Source organism: Odocoileus virginianus, chromosome 21 (assembly GCF_023699985.2).
Source record: "Odocoileus virginianus isolate 20LAN1187 ecotype Illinois chromosome 21, Ovbor_1.2, whole genome shotgun sequence".
Taxonomy (NCBI): domain Eukaryota; kingdom Metazoa; phylum Chordata; class Mammalia; order Artiodactyla; family Cervidae; genus Odocoileus; species Odocoileus virginianus.
The window spans coordinates 7,644,226-7,666,593 of record NC_069694.1 but is presented as its reverse complement, the minus strand read 5'-3'; the positions used below and the strand labels follow the sequence as shown (position 1 = coordinate 7,666,593).

Genomic DNA, 22,368 nt, shown 5'->3' with positions numbered 1-22,368 from the left:
TTAAGGATATGTATAATTTATTAAATAACTTCAAGAAATGCTGTCAGATTGCTCTCCAGAGTTGTACCAATTTACATTCCCAATAATCATGCACATGTGTGACATTTCCTGAGCGAATTCTTTTTAACAATCATCTGTACCATTCAGTAACCCGGCAAAATACCACAGATTCTAAATACGCAGTACGGTCTGTGATCTGGGTATCCTACTTGCCCCATGAACTCTGGCCACACCAGCCCACTGGCTGCAACCTGCAACAGCGGCCCTTTCATACCGTGTCTTGTCTCCTTATCTACTGCCTTTGCCTGAAATAATCTCTTCCGCCTGCAAATGATTCTTTCTCATTCTTCAAGGCCCCTTGAACAAATGTCACCCTGTCATGGTAACTTTCCCCAATGTCCCAAATAGAACCAAAGAAAAAAAAGTTAACTACTGCCTATCAAGGTTATGTCATTCTCTCAATAACCCCAGGATTTAATAGGGTGTTTAGCACACAGTAATGTTCAATCATAGTAATGTTACTGAACGTTGAAATGAACCCATTTTTCTTACATAACCTCCCCCTACCCCTCCGCCAAAAAAAAGGAAACCCACTTACTTGAATAAAAGCCTTTGATGCTGGTATTATTCAGCGACTCAGCAACAGTCTCCTTCAGACTGTTCTTATTCCGAGTGTCACTTGCATTCAGCTCCACATAGCTATATCCCAATTCCTAATCAAAACGTTGGAAAACATTACCATCACAATGCAAATTATTAACTCTCCCCACAAAAACAAAGCAATTAAGAAGGAGGCCAGAAAAGTCACATAAGTAACCATGGGTAAAAAGATAAAGTAGGATACTAATAGACAATGAGATTAACTATAACATGAATCACAGTAAGATTTTTTTTTAAATATCGTATACATACATAACACATAAATACACACACAAGTGTAGTCTTAAAATCTCAACTGCTACATATAACTAATCTGGAAGAGCATATCTGAGCAAGCAATTTTACTAAGTTCACTTCTTAAAGTCCCCAAAAGGATTAAATATAACTACCCCAAAATTTCAACACCAGATACAGAATTAAGATATCAAAAAGTACATTAAGATAACAAAAAGTAATCACTGACTCTTCAAGATAAACTATAAAGTTAAATTGTTCTTTGTCAAATTATCCCAACATATAATCTCCCTCTCAAATTGTGAAAAATCAACTAACTTGGGCTTATTTCCCCAAAGTGATCATTATATGTTAAGGCATTATGCAAAACCATTAATTCCACAAAAAAGTAATGATAATAATAAAGGGGGAAAAAGGCGTCATAGTCACAATTATAAAGACTAGGGAAAACATTTTTTGTTTTTGTTTTTAAATGTTAAATAATAGAGTAGAAAATATATAGTTATTATATGAGCTAAAAATTTATGGTTTGGTCTATAATAAAAAAGACTAACCAAAAACATCAACCTATGGGACAAAGGGTTGGGAAATGCAGTAATAAATTTAAAGTAAGTTTAAAATCTCTCATTTAATTTTTCTGATACTACTTCCTGTATTGTTTCACACCATTCTGATTTATCTGGACTCCCCTGCTGACTCAGCGGTCAAGAATCCGCCTGCAACGCAGGAGCCATAGGAGACTTGGGCTCCATCCCTGGGTCAGGAAGATGCCCTGGAGAAGGAAACGGCAGCCCACTCCGGTGTTCTTGCCTGCAGAATCCCACGGACAGAGGAGCCTGGCGGGCTGCAGTCCACGGGGTCACAGAGAGTCGGCCACGACTGAGCGGCTCGGCACACATTCTGATACACGAGTCCCGGCCGGCTCCAGCGCCTCACGCGCTCCCTGTCCAGAGACGTGGCAGCCGTGCAGACAAGAGCAGAGGCAGGATCCCACAGACCGTCTGGGCTCACACTGTGCCGCCACCCTCCTCAAATCTGTTCCACTTCTCACGTGACAATGGCAAGACTACACATATTCGGTACACAGAATTCTTCCTACAGGGCCATATAAGGTATCTGTAGCAGCCTGTAAGGCATACTATCTATAAGATTATGCACCCAAGGGCTTATTGCACACGGCCTGGCACGCAAGTAAATATCACCTATTATTATAAGTACCAATATTTTTAAAAGGGTGAAAATGACAAATAGGCCCAGAACCTGCAGAGGCTAGATTTTAGAAAAGCAGTGACAGAATGCCCACCTGACAAACCAGAGAAGCTGTGGTTGTTTTGCCAACGCCGGGAGGGCCTGAGAGCAAGGCCGCTTTGAAACTGGAGCCATCATCTTTGCCAGCGAATTTACCAAACTTTGCTGCTAGGGAAAAAGAAATTCCAGAAAGTTAACCTCTACGACCTAACAGAAATGCAGGAGTGACAGGAATAACTGTGCATTAGGTTAGCATCAAGAGCAGTCCTCCAGTTTCACTGAAAATCTGCAAAATATTTTTTTGCAAAGTTTAAGCAATAGTTTCCCGAGCATTTAGTGAAATTCTACTCCCTACCTCATCTTCACTCAAATAAAAAAACTTCAGAACAGTAATTTTATGAGCTTCCTTTCCTACACGAGCCCAGGTCACTGAGCAGACTGCCTGGGTTTCGGGAGAACTGCAGGTGACTTAACCCCCGTCTGCGTCCTCCTCTGTAAAACGAGGGGAACAGCAGCGATGTGCCTGGAGGGGCGGCTGCGAGGGTGGGCAGGCTGAGCGCGAGCCTGCACGTCTTAATGAGAATGAACGAGAACGGCCACGGAGAGAATGGAGTGAAGATGCTGCATCTGCACCCGTCCCGCCCAGCTCAGCCCCTCCCCTTAACCTGGGGGCCTGGCGCACAGCAGGTGCTCAGTACCAGGACGGAGAGAGCCGGCCAAGCCTACCTCAGGCCCGGGGAAAGGGACCACACTGGCCTGCAGCCTCGAAACCTCTTCTTTAGGCACACAGAGCACTTACACCACATTTTATTTGGTTTTGAAAGAGAAAAGGGTTTGAGTTTAACCCTGTATCATCAAAATTATATTATTTAAATATTATAAATAAAATAAACTGGCACTGTTGACCAATGTCTAGTGACGACCTCGCTGTGAATAACCCAGCCATCACTTTGGAAATTCACTACGATGCTCACTAAATTTTTCCTTTTTAGTTCTCACACAATATCCCCCAGGGTTGTGGCTGGAATTCAAGACTTTACTAGCATTTGTGACTGGAAACTTCAGTACCGATAATAAATACTTTGGACATTAAATACATATGACCGCTCCTTTTCCACGCCTAGCAAAAGCAAGCATGCTCCCGGGGTTCTTAGGCTGCCTACTCTGCAGTGTGCCTCCGCTTTTTCCTTGCACCTTTCCCCCCGATCTCTCTGGCCCTCTCGGGGGTCTTGCTCTCACAAGTTGCGGACCTTGGTACACATGTGCTCTCCCACCTGACGCTCCCCTCCCTTCCCCAAGCTAACTCCTTTTGAGTTTCCAAGTCTTAGCTTAGCTGTCCCTTCCTCCAGGGATGGGAATCCCTGTCCACGCTCTTCCAACCCCCGAGTGCCCTACACTTAACCCTGTAACAGTACTTAGCACAGTACATTTTAATTGCTGGTTTATCTACATCTCCCTCACTGACTGGAAGATCCTTAAAGGGGACTGTGCTTTGGGTCCCCACTTCTGGGGTCTAGTATGACAGACTGTGCTTTGGGACCCCACGTTTGGGGTCTAGTATGCCACCGAGGCTCAGAGCAGGCTCTTAATAAATGCTTGCTGAGCGATCAATAACCAACTATTACACTTCCTAACATATGGGTTCCTGGGCAATGACGTGGTGACAGACACACACAAGAATGAATGAAGCTGTAAAATCACCATGTTTCTTATCTTCGGATGGACTCTTGTGCCAGTTTTGGAGCCAGCGCAGGAGTTTGTTGGCACAGCTCTGGTCACCTTGCTGTCCAATTATGGTCTTGAGTGAGGCTGGCTTATACTTATCCACCCAGAGCAAACTTTCCACTCTGCTTTCACTGCTGTCATCAGCCAAATTCCTAGCCCGGCCGTCACCATTTGTCTCCTCAGCCGCCTGCTCCTTGAAGTCCAGGCCTCTCTGAGACATACTTGCTTCCTTCTTTAGTGACTTTATAGAGCTTTCCCTTTTGGGAGTCAGTTTGCACTTTTTAGATTCTGATTCCTTCTTAGTTGGACTACTTTTTCTTTTTCCTTGGTCATTTTTTTGGGGTGTTCTTTCCAATTTGGATTTTTCTTTCTTCATCTTAAAAATTGGAGGAAAAAAGAAACCTGATGAGATATACAGAATTTCTATCCTGCTAAATGTACTCTAGAGGGCAAGCTGAGGTCTCCAGGTGAGCTACTCAACCTGGATCTGTCTTCTCATAATAGACTCTGCTGTTTGTGGAAATCTCCACGTTCCAAACCTAAAAAAAAAAAATCAACAACACACCAAAAGCATTCACATGCAATTTTAAAAATAAGAGTTGAAAAAAATGAAAATAGCTCTTTGAAAGCAATTAAGTATTGTAAAATTAGTTTTAAAAAAATTAAGAATTTTTGCTTTGTGACTAGTTAATATTTTATTCCTCCACAAAAACATTTACACAAATGTTCATAGCAGCATTACTATATTTTATATATACAAATATTATAGCCAAAAAGTGGAAACAACCACTTTTGGCCAAGTGGTTGATGAACAAGTGGATGATGAACAAATAAAACATGGTATATCCACACAATGAAATACTAATCACCAATTAAAAGGAGAGGAGCACCAATGTATGTTCAATATAGCTGAACTTTGAAAACAAGGTGCTAGGTGAAAGAAGGTTAAGAGGGCCACATACTACATGTTTCGCTTTATACAGAATGTTCAGAATAGAGCAGTGGTTGCCAGGGGTGGGGATGAAGAGTGACTGCCAGCGGATCAGAGTTTCTGTGGGAGGCGATGCAACTGTTCTGGAATAGACAGTGCTGACAGTGGCACGATCCTGTGAATACACTAAAAACCACCAACACACTTTAAAGCAGGTGAATGTTATGATCCATGAAAACTAAAATTAGTGGGAAATTTGACGAAAAACAAGGTACTAGCATTGTATTGAAGTGTCTCCCCAAGATACTTATCAACTGCAAAAGGAAAAACTGCCACTTCACTACTGAAAAAACCAGGCAGAAATCACATGAACTAAGTAATAAAGGCTGACACCAGCAATAATAAGACATCAACATCATGCACGGCTGACAGGATGCCCTGGGGAGGACACAGTATCACTTATATGGTCTTCTTGCCCAAAATGCATAACCTCAATCTCACCATGAGAAACGATCAACAGCCCAACTTGAGAGACATTCTACAAAACAACAGAGTAGTACTCATCAAATCAAGGTCATAAAAAGACACAGGGAAGACTCCAGAACTCCACAGACTGGAGGAGACTAAGAAGACACATCAACGCAGTGTGAGATCCAAGGACGATGGGGCTAAATGTGAAGTTAACACACTTAGAATCCACGGTCATCTCCTGGTTTTGAGAACTGCACCATGTTATGTAAGATGTGAATATTAGGGGACGTGGATGACGGGACAATCCAAATCATTCCCCAAGACTTTTCTAACTGGAATAAACTGGAAGGCCCCTCACCACTTGGGTGCCAGGGCTGGGGACATCAAACCTGGGTTGCTGGCACCCCGTGTCCCACACACGGACATGTATATAGAGGAAATGAATGAAGCTAACACTCAGAGAAGCAGAGAGACGTATTAAAAGCACTGCAGTCTGTAGACCCAGCAGTCCCCACATCAGGCTTGTCAGAGTTTACTTATGTGGGGCAAAATGGCTCCCTTTTTTGCTAAAGGTAACATGGGCTTCCTTTCTGTCACAACTGAAAAAGCCCCAATATAGTTCTAAATGCAAATGATTTTATCGTGCTGACAGCTATGATATAACCTTCAAAGAATTCTTAATCAGGAAGCTCTGCACAGTTTTACTGTAAGAATAAGGAAAATATGGACATCTGAATCAGTAATTAACAGATGTGGGAAGTACAATGTACTTCCCCTCCTCCTCCTCATTCTCCTTTGAGAAAGGTAAAGAAGCACATCAATGACAACAGGCTACAGCTGAGTCCACCGACTCAAAAGGAAACAAGGGAAGCTCATTTGCGGCAGGAGGAAAAGTTAATTTTTTAGCCCACAGGCCTGTATTCACCCAAGAAATGTCTCTATGAAACAGGAAAGGTCTATACACCAACAAAAATAAGTCAAGTTCATTTTATACAAACCTCAGCTTCAGCGGCTATTTCATACTTGGACTTCTTGCCTGGCATAGTTCGAATCAGATTCAACAGGCCATCTTCATCAATAATATTTGTCCCCAAGGCTGCTGCCTAATAATTTAAACGTAAATCATTGAAACTGTTACTTTCTGTAAAAAAAAAAATCTGATTCTCAGGCTTGTCAGAAGGTGAAAAACCACATTTGTAAACTAGGTAACACTGGAATATTTTTTAAAACAGTATGCATGAAAAAGCACCGTTAAAAAGAAAATAACAGAACCTCCTCTAAGCATGGCGGGTTGGCACCCAGGGTATCACACTGCCCCTTTGTGGGCTGCTTTCCCTTTCTCTCCACCCTAAAATGGTTAAAGCCTCGAGAGCCTGTCCAGCTGTCACACCCTCTCCCAGGCCCTACTGGCTGGCAGACAATCTCCTCCACCGTCTCCCCTGCTGACAGAACTCCAGTGTGTTCATCTCCAAGGGACGACATGACTGGTCTAAGAATCAGAAGAGTCTTCATCCTCCGCAAACTCTTATCACTCTGAATGGCCACAGGACAGCTCTGGCCAATGAGACTTAAATGAAATTCTTTAAGAGGTATTTCCGGGGAAACTCTTACGAAGTTGGTTACACCTAGTGTAACATCTTGCCACTGCTCCCTATTTCCTGCCTTGAATGTGAACTTGAGAGCAGCAGCTACCTTGCAACAAAAGGCAACATGCATGAAGACAGAAGTGATGGATAAAACTAAGTCTAGCTACATCACTGAGGGGCTGAACCATCCCCAGCAACTGCCTACCTCTGGAATCCTCATAACGTAAGGAAATAAGAAGTTGTCTCTCAAAACCACAGTTAGTCAGCTATTCTATTATTTGGGACTAAGTATAAAAGAGAGTTTCCAATTAAAAAACTCAAGATGGAGTCCACAGCAGCATATATAGGAATACTCAGGACTAGAAGAAGAGGAAAACTGCATTTGCTTCTATCTTAAAAAAAAGATTTTGGCTAGAATACTACACTAAGAAAGCCAAGTAAACAGGAACTGTGCCTTCAACTAGAAAACCAAAATCCCAGGTCAAAGCCAAACAACACTTCTGTGGAGAGCAAATAACGTACAGAAGAAATTACTTTTCCATTTTTTCTCTTCATTTCCCTCTGTGTAAAGGACATTACTACATATGGTCACATCATGAGCCTGCCAAGGCAAGCAGGCTATTTCACTGTGCTGAGAACACAGCACTACCCACCTTGTCACTCTTGGATTGACCACTATCACGACCCATGACCAGGTAGTTTGTTTTCTTGCTGACATTTCCTGTTACTTTTCCCCCATAACGCTCAATTAGAGACTTGGCCTCATCTCGTTCGATGGACTCCAGCACTCCTGTGATTACAAATGTAAGGCCTTCCAAGCAATTTTCAGCTCCCTAAAAACCAAAATGTTCAAGCAGAGAGGAAATTACATGGTAGCTTTCCAAAGAAATATTTGGCATCAAAACTGCAGGAAGTTGACTTTTCTCATTTGACATCATAAATAATCTCAGCATGAAAAAATCTGCAGGAAATTTACAGTGAACACGCAGAATCTGAAATTAAATCCTGAGGAATTCTTATGTAGGTTAACATTTAACAAGCTTATAAAACCAGCAACAAAAAAATGTATGTTCAATATGGTTAGGAAACCTTATTAAAATTATCCATTCATACTATCCTCACTTTTTAAAAAATACTTAAACTACTAATTTGTATAACTTTAAGTAAGCAACCAGATGTAATGCATCTACAGAATATCTTGCTTCTGCTAAAAAAAAGTTTCAATTCTGGAAAAAAAATACTACACAGGTTTGAGCTCTTACCCTATCACACCATCTCTTGATTGAAAAGTTAATCTGATAAGACAAAAGACACTCAGCAAAAGAAGGCTAGATGGAAAAGACATTTAATCTTAATTGGAACTGTGTGTAGGTATAGATTTTTTTTTACTTTCACAATGGTTCAATATGGTATAATCCCAAGCAAAATGAAAACTATATAAAAACATTCCAAGTTACTTATTACTTTTGAAAAGAGAACTGAGATCAACATAGACTTAAAACACGCTTGCAAAGCAGCAGCTAAGCAAAGTTCAAAGCCTGCCCCAGTACAAGCTCAACCCTTCACCATCCAGGTGAAGAACTGTTGTCGGGAGGTAGGGGGAGTGCAGGAAGTCTGTCTGGAGAGAAAAGGTTTGACTAACAGCATCTCAAGGTCCCCATGACTCCAGGATTGAAATGGCCGTGTGGATCTCCCTTCCACGCGCTTTCATTCCCAAACTCTCATTGCAGGACCAGCAAACCCCCAATATTCTCAACCTCTTCTCCAATATTCCCTCCACGGCCTTGCTTTCACTGAAACCTGTCCACCCCCTAAGAACACCACTTGGCTCAAGCCCTCTGAAGCAGAAGCTTTTTTATCTTTCATACAGGAGGCAAGCCTGGCATCTTCCTCCAGCCTCCTACACAGCCCACTAGCCCCTTCTAGCTCATCCTCTGCCCCTCTTTATTATGGGAACTACACCTCCATCTGTGATCTGAATCCCCTGCCCTTCTACATTCTCAGAAACCTCATAGTACCTTTGATTATCCTTCTCTTTCTGAGATATCTTCAATCTCTCACTTTCTGGTAGATCAATTCCATCATCAAAAAAAACATGCTTTAAGCATATGACTCAGTGGTAAAGAATCTGCCTGCCAATTACAGAGATGACAGCTCAATCCCATATCTGGGTAGATCCCCTGGAGTAGGAAACAGCAACTGGCCCCAGTATTCTTGCCTGGGCAATCCCATGGACAGAGGAGCCTGGTAGGCTACAGTCCACGGGGTCGCAAAAGAATCAGACATGACTGAGCGACTGACCAACAACAAACCTTAAAGACACTCACATCTTCCCCCTGAAGCCACCTCCCATTTGTAGCTAGAAGTCCTCTCTCTCCTCTCCCACCACAACCAACATCATCTACTTATGCTGCCTCCATTTCATCTCCTCCCACTCACTCTTCAACCTACTTCCACCAGGTTCTGCCTCCGTCATTCTATCAAAACTCCCGCTAAGATCACTGAGGACCATTCACACTACTAAACGCAGTGGACAATTCTCAGTGTCCTTGATGACTCTTTAAAACCCCCTCCTCCCTTTGCTACTGCGATGCCACCTTTACCAGGCTTCTCCTCCATCTGTGGCTGCTGCTTCTCAGCCTGTTTTTGGGTTTCACGCTCCTCCACTTCATGAGGACGAGGTCCAAGGTCTCTCCTCATTCTGTCCTTGTTTGCCACGTGACATCAAGTCCTTCCAACATTTTCTACATGCCAATAACGCCCAATCTTTTGCATCCCATCGTGACTTCTGTTCTGAGCTCCAGTCCTGCAAAGCTACCTGTCCACTGAATATTTCCATGTGGCTACCTTGCATACATCTAAAGCACAGCATGGTTATAAGGAACTCATTATCATCTCCCCAAATCTGCTCTGCCTCCAGCCGCATCAATATCCACCCACAGATGCTCACGCCAATAATGAGGAAACCACCCGATGCTCATTCTCGGTTCCCACTCCCAATCATCACCATGTCCTACAGATTTTCCTTTTTCATTGAAGCTACTTCACTTCTCAGCCTGGTCACTGCTACCACCCTAGACAAGTCTCTTATCATTTCTCATCATCTCTCCTCATTGATCTGCCTGTATTTATTCCCCCCTCCCTCCACTGCACTCTGTATTTAGCAGCCAAGAGTGCTCAGCCTGAAAGGCAAATCCGGTCATACTGTTCCCCCACCAACAACTCCACTTAAGGACCAGATTCCCTAAAAGAATCTCCCTTAGGGCACATATCACAATTATAATAATGAAGTACCATGAAGGCAAAAAGCATTAGTCCTGGGACCGCCGTATCCTACTCCCTAATTTGTAAGGACGGTGACTAATGTTTTCCTATTCTGTTTGGCTTGTTTATTTACTCTCGGCTGTGCTGGGTCTGTTCTGTGTGGGCTTTTTCCTGCTGTGGGGAGCGGGGGCTACTCCCCGCTTGCAGCGTGAGGGCTTCTCCCGGCACTGACTCCTCCGGTTGCCGAGCACCGGCTCTAGGGCACGCGGGCCCAGAAGCTGCCGTTTCAGGCCCCAGAGCACAGGCTCGGCAGCTGCAGCGCGCGGGCTTAGCTGTTCCACGGCATGTGGGATCTTCCAGGACCGGGGGTCGAACCCACGTCTCCTGCATTGGCAGGCAGATTCTTTACCACTGAGCCGCCAGGGAAGCCCTGTTCATTTTTAATTATTAATTTTCTGCTACTGTAGACATAGTGAATACATACATGGACCCACAGGCCAGAGGCCTTGAAACATCCTCTCAGTATTCTTACCTTTGGTATTTCTTTGGAGCCCAGAGCTTTGGGACCTTCTCGATTTAAGTAGCTTCGGTAAGCTTGGTAATTACTGCGTCTCTTTTCAGCATCATCAGGACTTATAGACTTTAGGGAGACGGAAAGAAAACTGAATAAAGTCATACAAAATTAAAAATACGTACCAAAAAAAATAAATAAAAATACCTATCAATAAACATTAAGTCACTTCGGTGCTTGAGCCTGATACCAATATCTTCAGCCACACAGGTACGCCCCCATCTACACACGCCAGGCTTACAAACAGCCCTGCCGTCAGCCCTTCTTAAACCCCTCAACTCTCTCTACAGGCACAAACCTCTCGGTAGACTGAGCATACAAGCCAACTTGCTAGCCCCAAGCCACAAAACAAAAAGATGCATTTTATTTCAAAAATTCGTATGAATTTTAAATTCTATTCCATAATATATCATGTGTATTTCAGTGGAAAAATTAATTTTTTCCCACGTAAACAATCACAGAAGAAAATATACTATTTTTATCCAATGGCTCTGAATACCCTTAAAGTAATGTATCCCCTTTGCTCCTGGGGAAATAAGCACTACAGTCTAAGAATTAATGGCTTTATATACACACCTGGCTCAAACAAGGGGCAAGCTATACTCCAAAAAGCAGACACATTCTATATGCTACCACTCTCTCTTCTGGGTCTAATCTCTCCTGTTTCTCTCAAGGGTTCTGACCATGGGTGTGTCTCAGAAAATGCTGGGGAAATCTTTTAAACTTTAATCCCTGGATGCACTCCAAGTTTTTGATCCAGAGATAGGAGGTATAACCAACACGTGTATATTTGGGGAAAGAACATCCTAGATAATTAAGAACCACTACAAGAATGATCTCTGTCATTTTTTCCACTTCCTAATTTTACATTATTTTTAACTTGTAAGCCACCTCCAACCCTTCTGAGAGTAGACAAAATACCACTTTTATACAAATAAATGATTTAATCAACAAAGGAGAGTAACTTGCTTTGGTTTTGAGTTAATCGTGCCACAGGCTACAGGCTAATCCTAGACTCTAATCCTACTTTTTAACAATGGTTCTCAAATGATGGTGTGCCACCATATCTGAGAAGCTTGTTGAAATATACCTGCCCAGGCCACATGCCCTAGGAAATCATATTTTTAACTAGTATTATAGGAAAGTACAATGCATGCCAAAATGGGAAAGTCATTTATAACAATAATTCTGTGGAAAAAAAAACAGAATTATAAATAAATTATAAAAGAAATCTGAAGCACATTCATTTGTGAAGTAAAAGTTATTTGACTGAGTAGACTGAATTTAGAAAACAGACTTTCATGTTCCCAAAACTACTTAAGTTCTCTGAGTCATTTCTAGTCCAACTTTGAAAAATAAGGTGAACAGAAACAGTATCATTTAAAAAATTATTCTGTCAATGTATGACAAAAACCACTTCAATGATGTAAAGTAATTAGCCTCCAACTAATAAAAATAAATGGAAAAAAATAAATAAAAAATTATTCTGCTTTAATAAAAATAGACAAGCATCTGTAAACTGAACATGTTTAGTGTGTCTGAAGAAAAATATTCATTCTCCAGCTAAGTACTTTGTAAAGAAAAACCTGAGACCAAAAAGTTAATTGTTCCCTTAAGCGTATTTATCAGCACTAACCAAAAACAAAAGCATCTAGCAATCATCAGCATATCAGTTTTTCACTAAAAAATAATGGTGATGAGCACTTAAAATAGATAATATTCTGCTTTTAACTCCAAGTGCCAAATAGGCTTGAAGGAACAGTGGCTTCTCTTATGATCATAATAAAGTGGTTTCAAACTGGAGACTCTAAGAAAAAATTCTCAAATATATATGAAAACAAAAGAAACTTCTAAAAATCATTCTGCATTACTTTACTGTTTATCCCTCTAAAAATGATTTCAGTATCTCAACACTGTTAAAAACAGGAGCAAAAAGGCATACATTCAGGACAAATCCAAATAAGTTATTTTAATAATAATAGCCAAAATTTATGTAGCATGTATTATGTACCAGGCACTGTTCTAAGCGGCTATACACATTATCTCATTGTATACTATTATTATCCCAATTTTACAAATGAAGAAACTGAAGCAGAGAGAGAAGTAACCAGGCCGAGGTCACATACCTGCCCAGTGGCAGGACTAGGATCCAGAACTGGCTCCGGAGCCCATGTCCAGAGCCACAGCGTTACATTACTTTTCTCTGGCCTTAGAGGACCTGAGTGCGAAACGACTCTGCCACGTACTCACCAGATGATCTTCGGAAAGCTACTTAAACCCTTTCAGCCTGTTTTATCATCTTCAAAAGTTGAATAATAAAAGTAAGTATCTCTTGTGGTGAAGATTACATGACATATCACCTGTATGAGCTCAGTATCTGATACACTTTAACCCTCAATACATACTGGCTTATTTAGCTATATTGTTCATAATAACCTATATTCTGCAACAGCATCTTTAAATAAGAGAGTATCTTTAAGATACTATAATGCCTTATAAAGTTAGAGACAAAACTTGAAAACAAACCAGATCAACACATGCCCCCCCCCCCCCCCACAATGATACCCTTTTCGAAAATGTCTACCTCTTTTTTAGCTGGAGAACTTTTGATTTTCTTAGGAGTTCTTGTCTCTTTTAACTCAATAACATTTTCTTTTCGTTTTGAAGCCACAGACTGTGTTTCTTTATTATAACTCTCTTCTTTCTTTTTCAAAAGTGCCAGCTTAGAACTGGCTTTTGGAGAAGTTTCCCCTGTTTTATGAGCTGATGACCTGGAACGTTGCTGGGATTCTCTTGAACCTACACACTTAGTTTGCTTCTTAGGGCTGAAGTTCTTCCTTTCATCTGAAAATTGCTCTGTTTTTATAAGGAAGAAAGAAAGGATTATAAATGTTGTTTTTGCAAAATGATACCCAATATCAAGATTATTTTTTCATTTCCAACAGAATAATCTTAGTAGGACATAATGTCATATGGTGACTTCATAACATTCACATTAAAATTTTAGTTCTTAAGTTTATACAAAATATTTTAAAAATATTTATTTTTAAAATTAAATATTTATATATTACTTCTTTGTGTAACCATTTCAAATTAAGAGATCTGCCCTTTTAACTATAAATTATTCATTAATTGAAATGAGATGGTAAACTACATGACAACATGGACTTTATTCCACAGATAAACGTCAATGATCCAAACTTCACAGAGAAAAGTTACCAATTAGAATATCCTGTCACATAAAAGTTCTGTTTGTAATAAAGTCTGAAAGAATCCTGTGGTTTCAAGAGTACAATTATATGAACAGATATATTAATACTTATAAGATTAAGCCCATCTATTAGCATCTAACCACACTAGCACATGGTTAGATATCAGGACCACGTAAAAAAAACTAAAACCTACAGACAACTAGCAGAAGGGCTTCAGATGACCTGGACGATGATGATTGAATTACACGAGCTCGAAACATCTAGTCTTTTGTCTTCACGTACTGAAGTCCACACACTTGCCCTACACTTGGAAATTAACGTGAAGCCAAACAACAATTACAGAGCAGACAGGCGTTCTGTACCAGCTAACATCCACACAGTCTCCCATCATCTAAGTAGAACATGCTCCGGTACTCCTATGAAATAATGTCAACCTAAGAACACCAGGCAATTATACAGAGTGAAGGAAGTCAGAAAGAGAAAGACAAATACTGTATGTTAACTGTACTCAATCTAGAAGATGATACCAATGATCCCATGTACAAGGCAGCAAAGGAAACACAGATGTAAAGAAGAGACTTTCAGACTCAGTGGGAGGAGGCAAAGATGGGATGATTTGAGAGAACAGCACTGAAGCATACATTACCGTGTGTAACACAGATAACCCGTGCAAGCTTGATACATGAAGCCGGGCACCCAACCCGTCACCATGTGACAGGCACCTCGCACACAGGTGCCCGGTGACAATCTGGAGGGATGGGGTAGGGAGGCTCAGGATGGAGACGCATGCACACCTATGGCCGTTTCATACTGATGTATAGCAAACCATCACAATGTTGTAAAGTAATTATCTTCCAATTAAAATAAATTAATTAAAAAAAAAAGAATACCAGGCAATTATTGAACAAAATGTTTAAACAGAAGGTTACATGAAGTTTCTTCCATAAAGATAAATGTTCCAGCTTACTTTGTTCTGCTAGTTTTACCTTTATGAGGATATTTAGGTTTCTCTGCTTTACATAAATTCACTTGTACAGATGAAAATGTCTCTTTTTCTTCTGCGCCCTTTTCAGCCTAAGAAAATGTAAAAAGTGTCAAATGCGACAACAGAAAAACTTTTACTGCAAAGTTGTTGTTAAAATCAACCAAAGATTAAGGGTCATCTTCCAAAGTAGCAAAACAATGCAATAAATTTTCATTCATTCCTACACAAAATTTCTAGGGCAGATGAAACATGTTTAATTACTTTTAATTTTATAGATGAGGAAACAGATGAAAGAGTATAAAAATATACCTAAAAAAAACTATCCCAGTTGTTCCCCACTTGTGACTCTGAAAATGAAAGCCCTGTTTCTGCTGCTTTCATCTCAATTCTCAAACTGTTAGCATCAGGCAGTTAAAAACTAAAATCTAACCCAAAAGACTAAGAACAATCTAAAGCTCAAAAGAAAAACAGAGTACTTTCTCAAAAGAGAAAAAAATGTCCATTCTCTCCACTGCTCTTCAAAACTCCATTTTACAGAAAGGTCACAACTGGGATGTATGATGTAGTATTTTCAATTTGAATATGTTTAGATGAAATAATAAGGCCTTTCTAATGACAAAGTCTCCACCATTCCCTATACTGCCTTACATCTGCCTGCTGTAAAATCTCTTAAAACAGTCAGATTGATACTGACAATATTAACAGAGTATGATTCAATAGAAATAAGGCTAGTTTTTTGGAGATCAAGTGCTTAAAGAAAAAAATCTTGATGCTTTCAGAGATCCCCCAAAATACTCACTATTTGAGACTGTCCTAATACAGATCTTAAAGTTAGCTAGCTACAAACAGCAAATTATGCTTTTAAAAAGACAGTAATTAATATTATAGTTATTAAACTTTAGATTCCATTGGGATCTTTATTTATCAGTGTTATTCTCTGAACAAGAACATAAGACCCTCTTTGGGACAGACAGTAAGTCAAAGCTACAATTTGCTTTTTTGTGAAGAAGGGTTCTGATTAGCTTTGGTCCTATCAACCTTCCTTTAGGAAGAGTAAGTTTCTCAAAAACATTTTCGTTAACTGAAATAATTTTAAGCATCTCTCTAGAAGAGTCATTCATGGTTGTATCCCCAGAGCCTAGAATACAAAGGTCTGAAAGGAAGCACTGATCTGAATTGTATATGCAGAGTGCACACAGCCTCGTAAAACACTACCTTCCTGGTCTGGGGTTCTTCGTCCAACATGGCTAACGTTCTAGCAAACTCTTCATCTTCGTGCAGCTGTCTCTCCAGCTATAAAAAGTGTCAACACAGGTGAGTTGCTTTTTTTTCTTTTTATAAATAAAAAGGTTTAAAATGTTTGGTTCATGATACTTAAAAGAAACTGGAAAAACATTTTCTAGAAAGTGACATTTTTTCACTTAGAAGTATCACAGGTTTGTTTTGCTAAGTCAAATTAGATTGCAGAACATATACTGCCAGTTTTGCAGGCAAGATAGATGGATCTGAGCATAAAGATCCAAGTCTTTAGCTTTTTGTTAATGGTCCCAATGCAATACTTACAGATCTCATTTCTATTTATTCTAAACTCTAAGAAGGGCTCAGAAAAGAATCATTAACCTAACACAAAAAGCACTAGCCTGGGTGGGGGCACAAAAAACTGAATAAATCAAGAAAATTATACAGTTTCTTTGCACATGACACTAAGATACAAACTATTGCAACTACCACTAATATCATCAAACTTCTATCTTCAATTACTAACTCAAATGTGTCTGTTCTTTTTTTTTTTTTAACTGAAGTATAGCAGACTTAATTTTATACTAGTTTAAGGTACACAACACAGTAGTAACTTATCTGTTTTAACTTCTGAAAATTTAAGTCATTATACCAGAAGTTTTCCTAACATGCTAATATAACATACAGACATTCTAGTTACCTCGCTGTTATTTCCAAATATTACATTTTTACTTTCAACTAAACGGAACTCTTCCAGAAGACAATGTGTGGAAACAGATTATATTTCTCATTATAAATTTATGCTCCCTGATAAAATGGCCTAATACAAAACGTTATTCAAACAAAGGAAAGGACCTCAAAACCAATCCAAAAGAAAAGATTTGCAAACTGGTATAAGCCTGTAAGAACTCAGTAACCAAGCCTCCTCTTATCTGTAAAATGAATTAACTCAAACTACACAGAACTATAAGCAAGCCAGACAGACACACATCAGTATGCTCTCTGTTGCCTAGTATTTCTTTACCATGACTGAGCTACACATCTAATTTCTAAAAAAAAAAAAAAAAAACTTCATCATATAAAGTTTCTCCAAACTCTAAACTTCCAGTGGTACTGCAAGGATTTCTGGTTGAACTTTACATCATTTTTCTAAAATTTCACACTACGTAGCAGTATACTTCTAGTAAACGAGATTCTAGTTGTTTTAGAAGAAATTTAAATACTTCCATTAGGCTGGATGCACGAGACAAGTGCTCGGGGCTGGTGCACTGGGAAGACCCAGAGGGATGGGATGGGGAGGGAGGCAGGAGGGGGGATCGGGATGGGGAACACATGTAAATCCATGGCTGATTCATGTCAATGTATGGCAAAAACCACTACAATACTGTAAAGCAATTAGCCTCCAACTAATAAAAATAAATGGAAAAAAAAAAAGAAATTCAATGATAGTCTGAACAAGCAAAATAAATAAATAAATACTTTCATTAGAAATTCATTATTGGTAATTATGGTATTATGTGGTCAAAAGTCTTATATTTTAATACAATGTTTATCACAGTGTTTAACATACTGACTTGCAAGTTAGATCTGGGCACACATTCAGTAAATGAATAAACAAAAAGGTGAAAGTGAAGGGGAGGGGAAGAAAATAGAAGCTCTTAGAGGGACAGTTAAGAAGGACAGCGTCAGTCAGTGATTAACACCCTGAAAGTCCTTCATAGACTAATAAATTGCCCAAACAAGATTCTGAAAGAATGTGACGGAAACAGGGAACACAGAGGATGGTTTGGCATGGATGGGTAAGCCTTCAGCACTTGGGACAGACAAGAAGTCCGGTCCCTAAAACCCACTCCAGTTTTACCAAGGCCAGGTGTTTTCCCCTGAGTCACACGGATACCTGTATGTAGTTTACAAAATTCAGTACAGACCGTAAGATGGAAAAAGATTTTGAAAACACAAACTATAAACTGCCAAACCAACAAAACGTGAACAGTCACATACACTGCAGGAGACTGGAATACTGTTCTCTCACAACTGTTATCAAGAGCCTCTTCCTTGCCAAGCACTAAAATAGGTGCTAATGTACGAGAGCTGTGACATAAACATCCCTGGTAGGTAGAGTTTAAAGTCAACATACAGGAAGACATTTAAATAGCAATAGACACTTAAATGTTAATAGTAGCTACAGGGGGTTCAGCAAAGTACACAGAAATTTCTAACATAGTTTAGGGAATATGAGAAAGCAACATTTAAGCTAATCAACAGGAAGAGGGTTCAAACAACAGGCACCAAGGTCTGGAGGCTCTGACAGAGATGAACACTTGTCCTTGAAATAACCTTCTTCACTTGGCCTCCATAAAATACCAAGCCATCCTGATTGCTCCACTTCCCTAGACACTTTGGTAAATCTCCACTCGATCCGCTTCGTCTCCCTGACCTTTCATTGTTAACAGGGCCCCAGAGCTCAATTCTGACACGTCTTTCCTGTTTACATTCTCTCCGTGATCTCATCTAGCTACACTGGTTTTAATACCATTCAAATGCTACTGATCCCAAATAAGTATCTTGAGCTTAGACCTCTCCCCTGAGCTCCAGATTCCTCTACCAACTACCCACTCTGCATCTCCATCTGGAAGCCTATTAGGCATTTCTGAGCAAAAGAAATTTCTTGACTTCCCTGTGCCAATGTTCCAGTCTTAATAAATGATAACACCATTCACCTAGCTGCTCAAGTTAAAAAACATGGAGTTATCTCTGAATCTTCTCTTTCCCTCAGACCTTACATTCAATCTATCAGCAACAACTTGACGGTTATATCTTCAAAAAGCACATACAGATTATGACCACTTCTCACCACCTCTTCCATTGCCACCACCCTGGTACAAGCCAACATTGTTTCTCACCCCCCCACCCACAACAGTCTCCAAACTGATCTGATTTTCCCCACCATGGTTTATTACCTTCATAACAGCCAGAATAATTTTCTTTTAAGATCCATCAAGTCATGTCATTTCTCTATTTAGTACTCCAATGGGTTCTCATCTCACAGAGACTAAAATCCAGACTCCTTTCCATCCCAAGTCCTTCTGGTAGGTACCAAAGACCAGTCATGACTTAACAAGATTTGCTGCTATTTCTTTCAAAGTCATCAAGCTCGAACATTTCTACCTCAGGAGACTTGCACTTGCTTTTCTCTCTGTTTAGAGGAAATCTTCCTCCAAGTGGAGGGAAGCTTACCACTTAATTTTATGCCCCAATGTCACTTCCTAAGAGGGGTTTCCTAATGTCTGAGTTAAATAACCCCATTGATTACCCCAAAAGCATCTATCCCTTTTCTTGTCCTCATAGCATTTTTAATGACCTGACATTATTTTTTTTAACTGCAGTAGCCTTAACACCTAGAAGTGTGCCACTGTAAGTGCTCAGTAAACACTTATTAAATGAATATTACAGGTTTATTACAAACAGTACTCTGAATGAAGGTAGATCTAGGGGTCACTAAGAATATGCACACTACCTACTTAAGGCCACAGAAGTAGATGAGATTGTCCATAGTGAAAAGAAAAGAGATATGACCAAGTTAAATTATTTAACTTATACTAAAGGAAGCTTCCATTCAAAGAAATCTAATAATAAATCTTTAAACAATTATCCTCTGCTCTCATCATTTATCTTTCATATATACTTAGATTTTCATATAATTTTAGATTTTAACTTATTTTACACATAACTCTTAGAATGAGGCTCAATTCAAAATAAGACTACCCTAATTGTCTGCCTGAGTAGACTAAGTAGTAAGCAACAACTCCAATAATTACAATTATCTAATGAAAATGCCAATACCTCTGCATCTTCATCAAGCTGTAATTGCTTGGCGATGGCTTCATCATTTAATCTGGAATCATCTGCATTTTGTGAAGGCTATATTTCAAAGAAAATCAAGCAAGAATAGCATAAACCTTAAGTTCAAAGTAAGGTGCTTTTTCTTAAACGTAGATGAATAAATATTGGGTTGACCAACAAGTTCGTTTGGGTTTTCTGTAAAACTGTATGGAAAAACCCAAATGAACTTTTTGGCTAACTCAATACACCAATGAGAGATAAATATAGTTCAACGCAGCATCAGCCAAAAAATTATGTTCACAGCTACTCCATGGTCACGTTCAATTTCCTAATGAGCAAATATCCTACAGACAGATGATTCTCACTTATTCTATTGATATTCAAAAGAAATATCCCCAAAATCCTATCTAGTGTCTTGACTTCAGAAATAGCCCAGAACATTGGCAAACCAACAGTGAGAGAAATTACACTGTCTTATGGAGGCAATAATGAAATACACACACACACCCATGTGCCAGGTTTCCACTCAGAGAACTACTTTCATTTATTTATCTGTATTTCTGTTTCCTAAGTGTCCGAAAAAAATGAATCCAACCATCAGCCTGAAAGGTCAAACGTATAGAATGGGTGGGCTCCATTCGAAGTTACGTATTCATGACCTCACTTGGGAACAATTGTCCAGTTTTGTCTAGCTGAGGTTAACGGTAAAATTAGTTTACATTATGAGTATTTAAACACTAAGAATTACAATTTATTCTCATGATTTAAATGATCTTTTCCCACTTTAAATATTAGAAGCTTCAATGTGTGATATGCCAATTTCTTCATGCTCCAAAACAGCAGCCACACATTTTACCCATAGGAAAATTATTTTCATCAATAAAATGTTGATCTATTTATAAAATTCGCATTTCACCTCTTATTAACAACAGCGAATGGGTACAAATCCTGAACATTCTTGCCTACATGGAGAACACTCACCTCTTTTCTTCTGCTTGCCACCATCTTCTTGTCTGATCTTTGGATGCTTCCAGTTCCAAAATAATCCAGCACTGATGTGGGGGTAAGTTTTATTGGTGACAAAGGCTTATTCTTGGTCTTAGTGTTTTCCTCATTCTTTTTCATGTTTGATGCTCCAAGATAACTATTTGTAGATCCTCCATTTTCTTTTGATTTAGAGGCTGTCTTCTTACACACAAAGTCATCATCTTCATCTTAAACGAAACATAACCAAATGTGGTTTGATAAAACATCAATTCTAACTACAAAAACAACCATTTCCACCAATTTTCTAAAAAATATACACATCCTATGGGATGCTAATGACTTTTTTTTCTTCCTATCTCCTAAATTCAACAGTTACCCTCACATTTACCAGTGCGAGGTCTGTAATACACCATATCCCCCAGCGACTACCCAGAGTACATAAACATGTATATTTACTCACATAATCAACAAATATTTACTGAGTGTCCATTATGTGCAAGGCACTGACAATACAGGAGTGAATAAGACAGACAAAATTTCATGCAATTATCCTTCGGTTAAAAATAAATGATTTTTTTTGAAAAGACAAAATTCCTGCCCCTACAGAGCTTGGAGCCTAGAAGAGGAAATAGATACAGATATAAACAAACATAAGCTGTCAAGTTATAAGTGCTATGAAGAAAAGTAAAATGAATGAAAGATTGAGAGTGGATGAGGGGTTCTCATTTAGATAGGGTAGTATAATATAAACAATCCGATTTCGGTAGTGACCATCTGGTGATGTCCATGTGTAATGTCATCTCTCATGTTGTTGGAAGAGAGTGTCTGCTATGAACAGTGCGTTCTCTTGGCAAAATTCTGCTAACCTTTGCCCTCCTTTATTCTGCACTCCAAGGCCAAACTTGACTGTTACCCAGGTATCTCTTGACTTCCTACTTTTGTATTCCAGTCCCTTATGATGAAAAGGACAACTTTTTCTGGTGTTAGTTCTAGGAGGTGTTGCTGGTCTTTACAGAACTGTTCAACTTTTAACTTCTTCAGCATTAGTGGCTGGGGCATACACTTGGATTACTGTGATGCTGAATGGTTTGACCTGGAACTGAGATCATTCTGTCTTTTGAGATTGCACCCAAGTACTGCATTTTGGACTCCTCTGTTGACTATGAGGACTACTCCATTTTTTCTAAGGGATTCTGGCCCACAGTAGTAGATATAATGGTCATCTGAATTAAATTTGCCCATTCCTATCCATTTTTAGTTCACTGATTCCTAAAATGTCAATGTTCACTCTTGCCATCTCCTGCTTGACCACGTCCAATCCATGGACCTAACATTCCAGGTTCCTATGCAATACAGAGAATTTTCAGCAGAGTTGTGAGTAATCCAAGTCAAGTCATGTCCTTTGGATTACA

At 39.5% G+C, this 22,368-nt stretch overlaps 1 protein-coding gene across 2 annotated transcripts in view; it reads right to left on the bottom strand.

The window, feature by feature from the left end:
- The window catches only part of RFC1 (replication factor C subunit 1), a 72,587-nt gene that overhangs the window by 10,535 nt on the left and 39,684 nt on the right, over nucleotides 1-22,368 (bottom strand). Inside the window, exons 5-15 of one of the 2 annotated variants that reach the window (XM_070452018.1) lie at nucleotides 20,951-21,183; nucleotides 19,970-20,047; nucleotides 16,103-16,180; nucleotides 14,889-14,976; nucleotides 13,275-13,546; nucleotides 10,652-10,759; nucleotides 7,509-7,688; nucleotides 6,268-6,372; nucleotides 3,844-4,243; nucleotides 2,198-2,310; nucleotides 599-713 (exon numbers count right to left, since the gene is read on the bottom strand). In XM_070452018.1, coding sequence (XP_070308119.1) covers nucleotides 599-713; nucleotides 2,198-2,310; nucleotides 3,844-4,243; nucleotides 6,268-6,372; nucleotides 7,509-7,688; nucleotides 10,652-10,759; nucleotides 13,275-13,546; nucleotides 14,889-14,976; nucleotides 16,103-16,180; nucleotides 19,970-20,047; nucleotides 20,951-21,183 — 1,770 coding nt within the window. The remainder of the gene's footprint in view (nucleotides 1-598; nucleotides 714-2,197; nucleotides 2,311-3,843; nucleotides 4,244-6,267; nucleotides 6,373-7,508; nucleotides 7,689-10,651; nucleotides 10,760-13,274; nucleotides 13,547-14,888; nucleotides 14,977-16,102; nucleotides 16,181-19,969; nucleotides 20,048-20,950; nucleotides 21,184-22,368) is intronic. The other variant, XM_070452019.1, reaches the window with a different exon arrangement.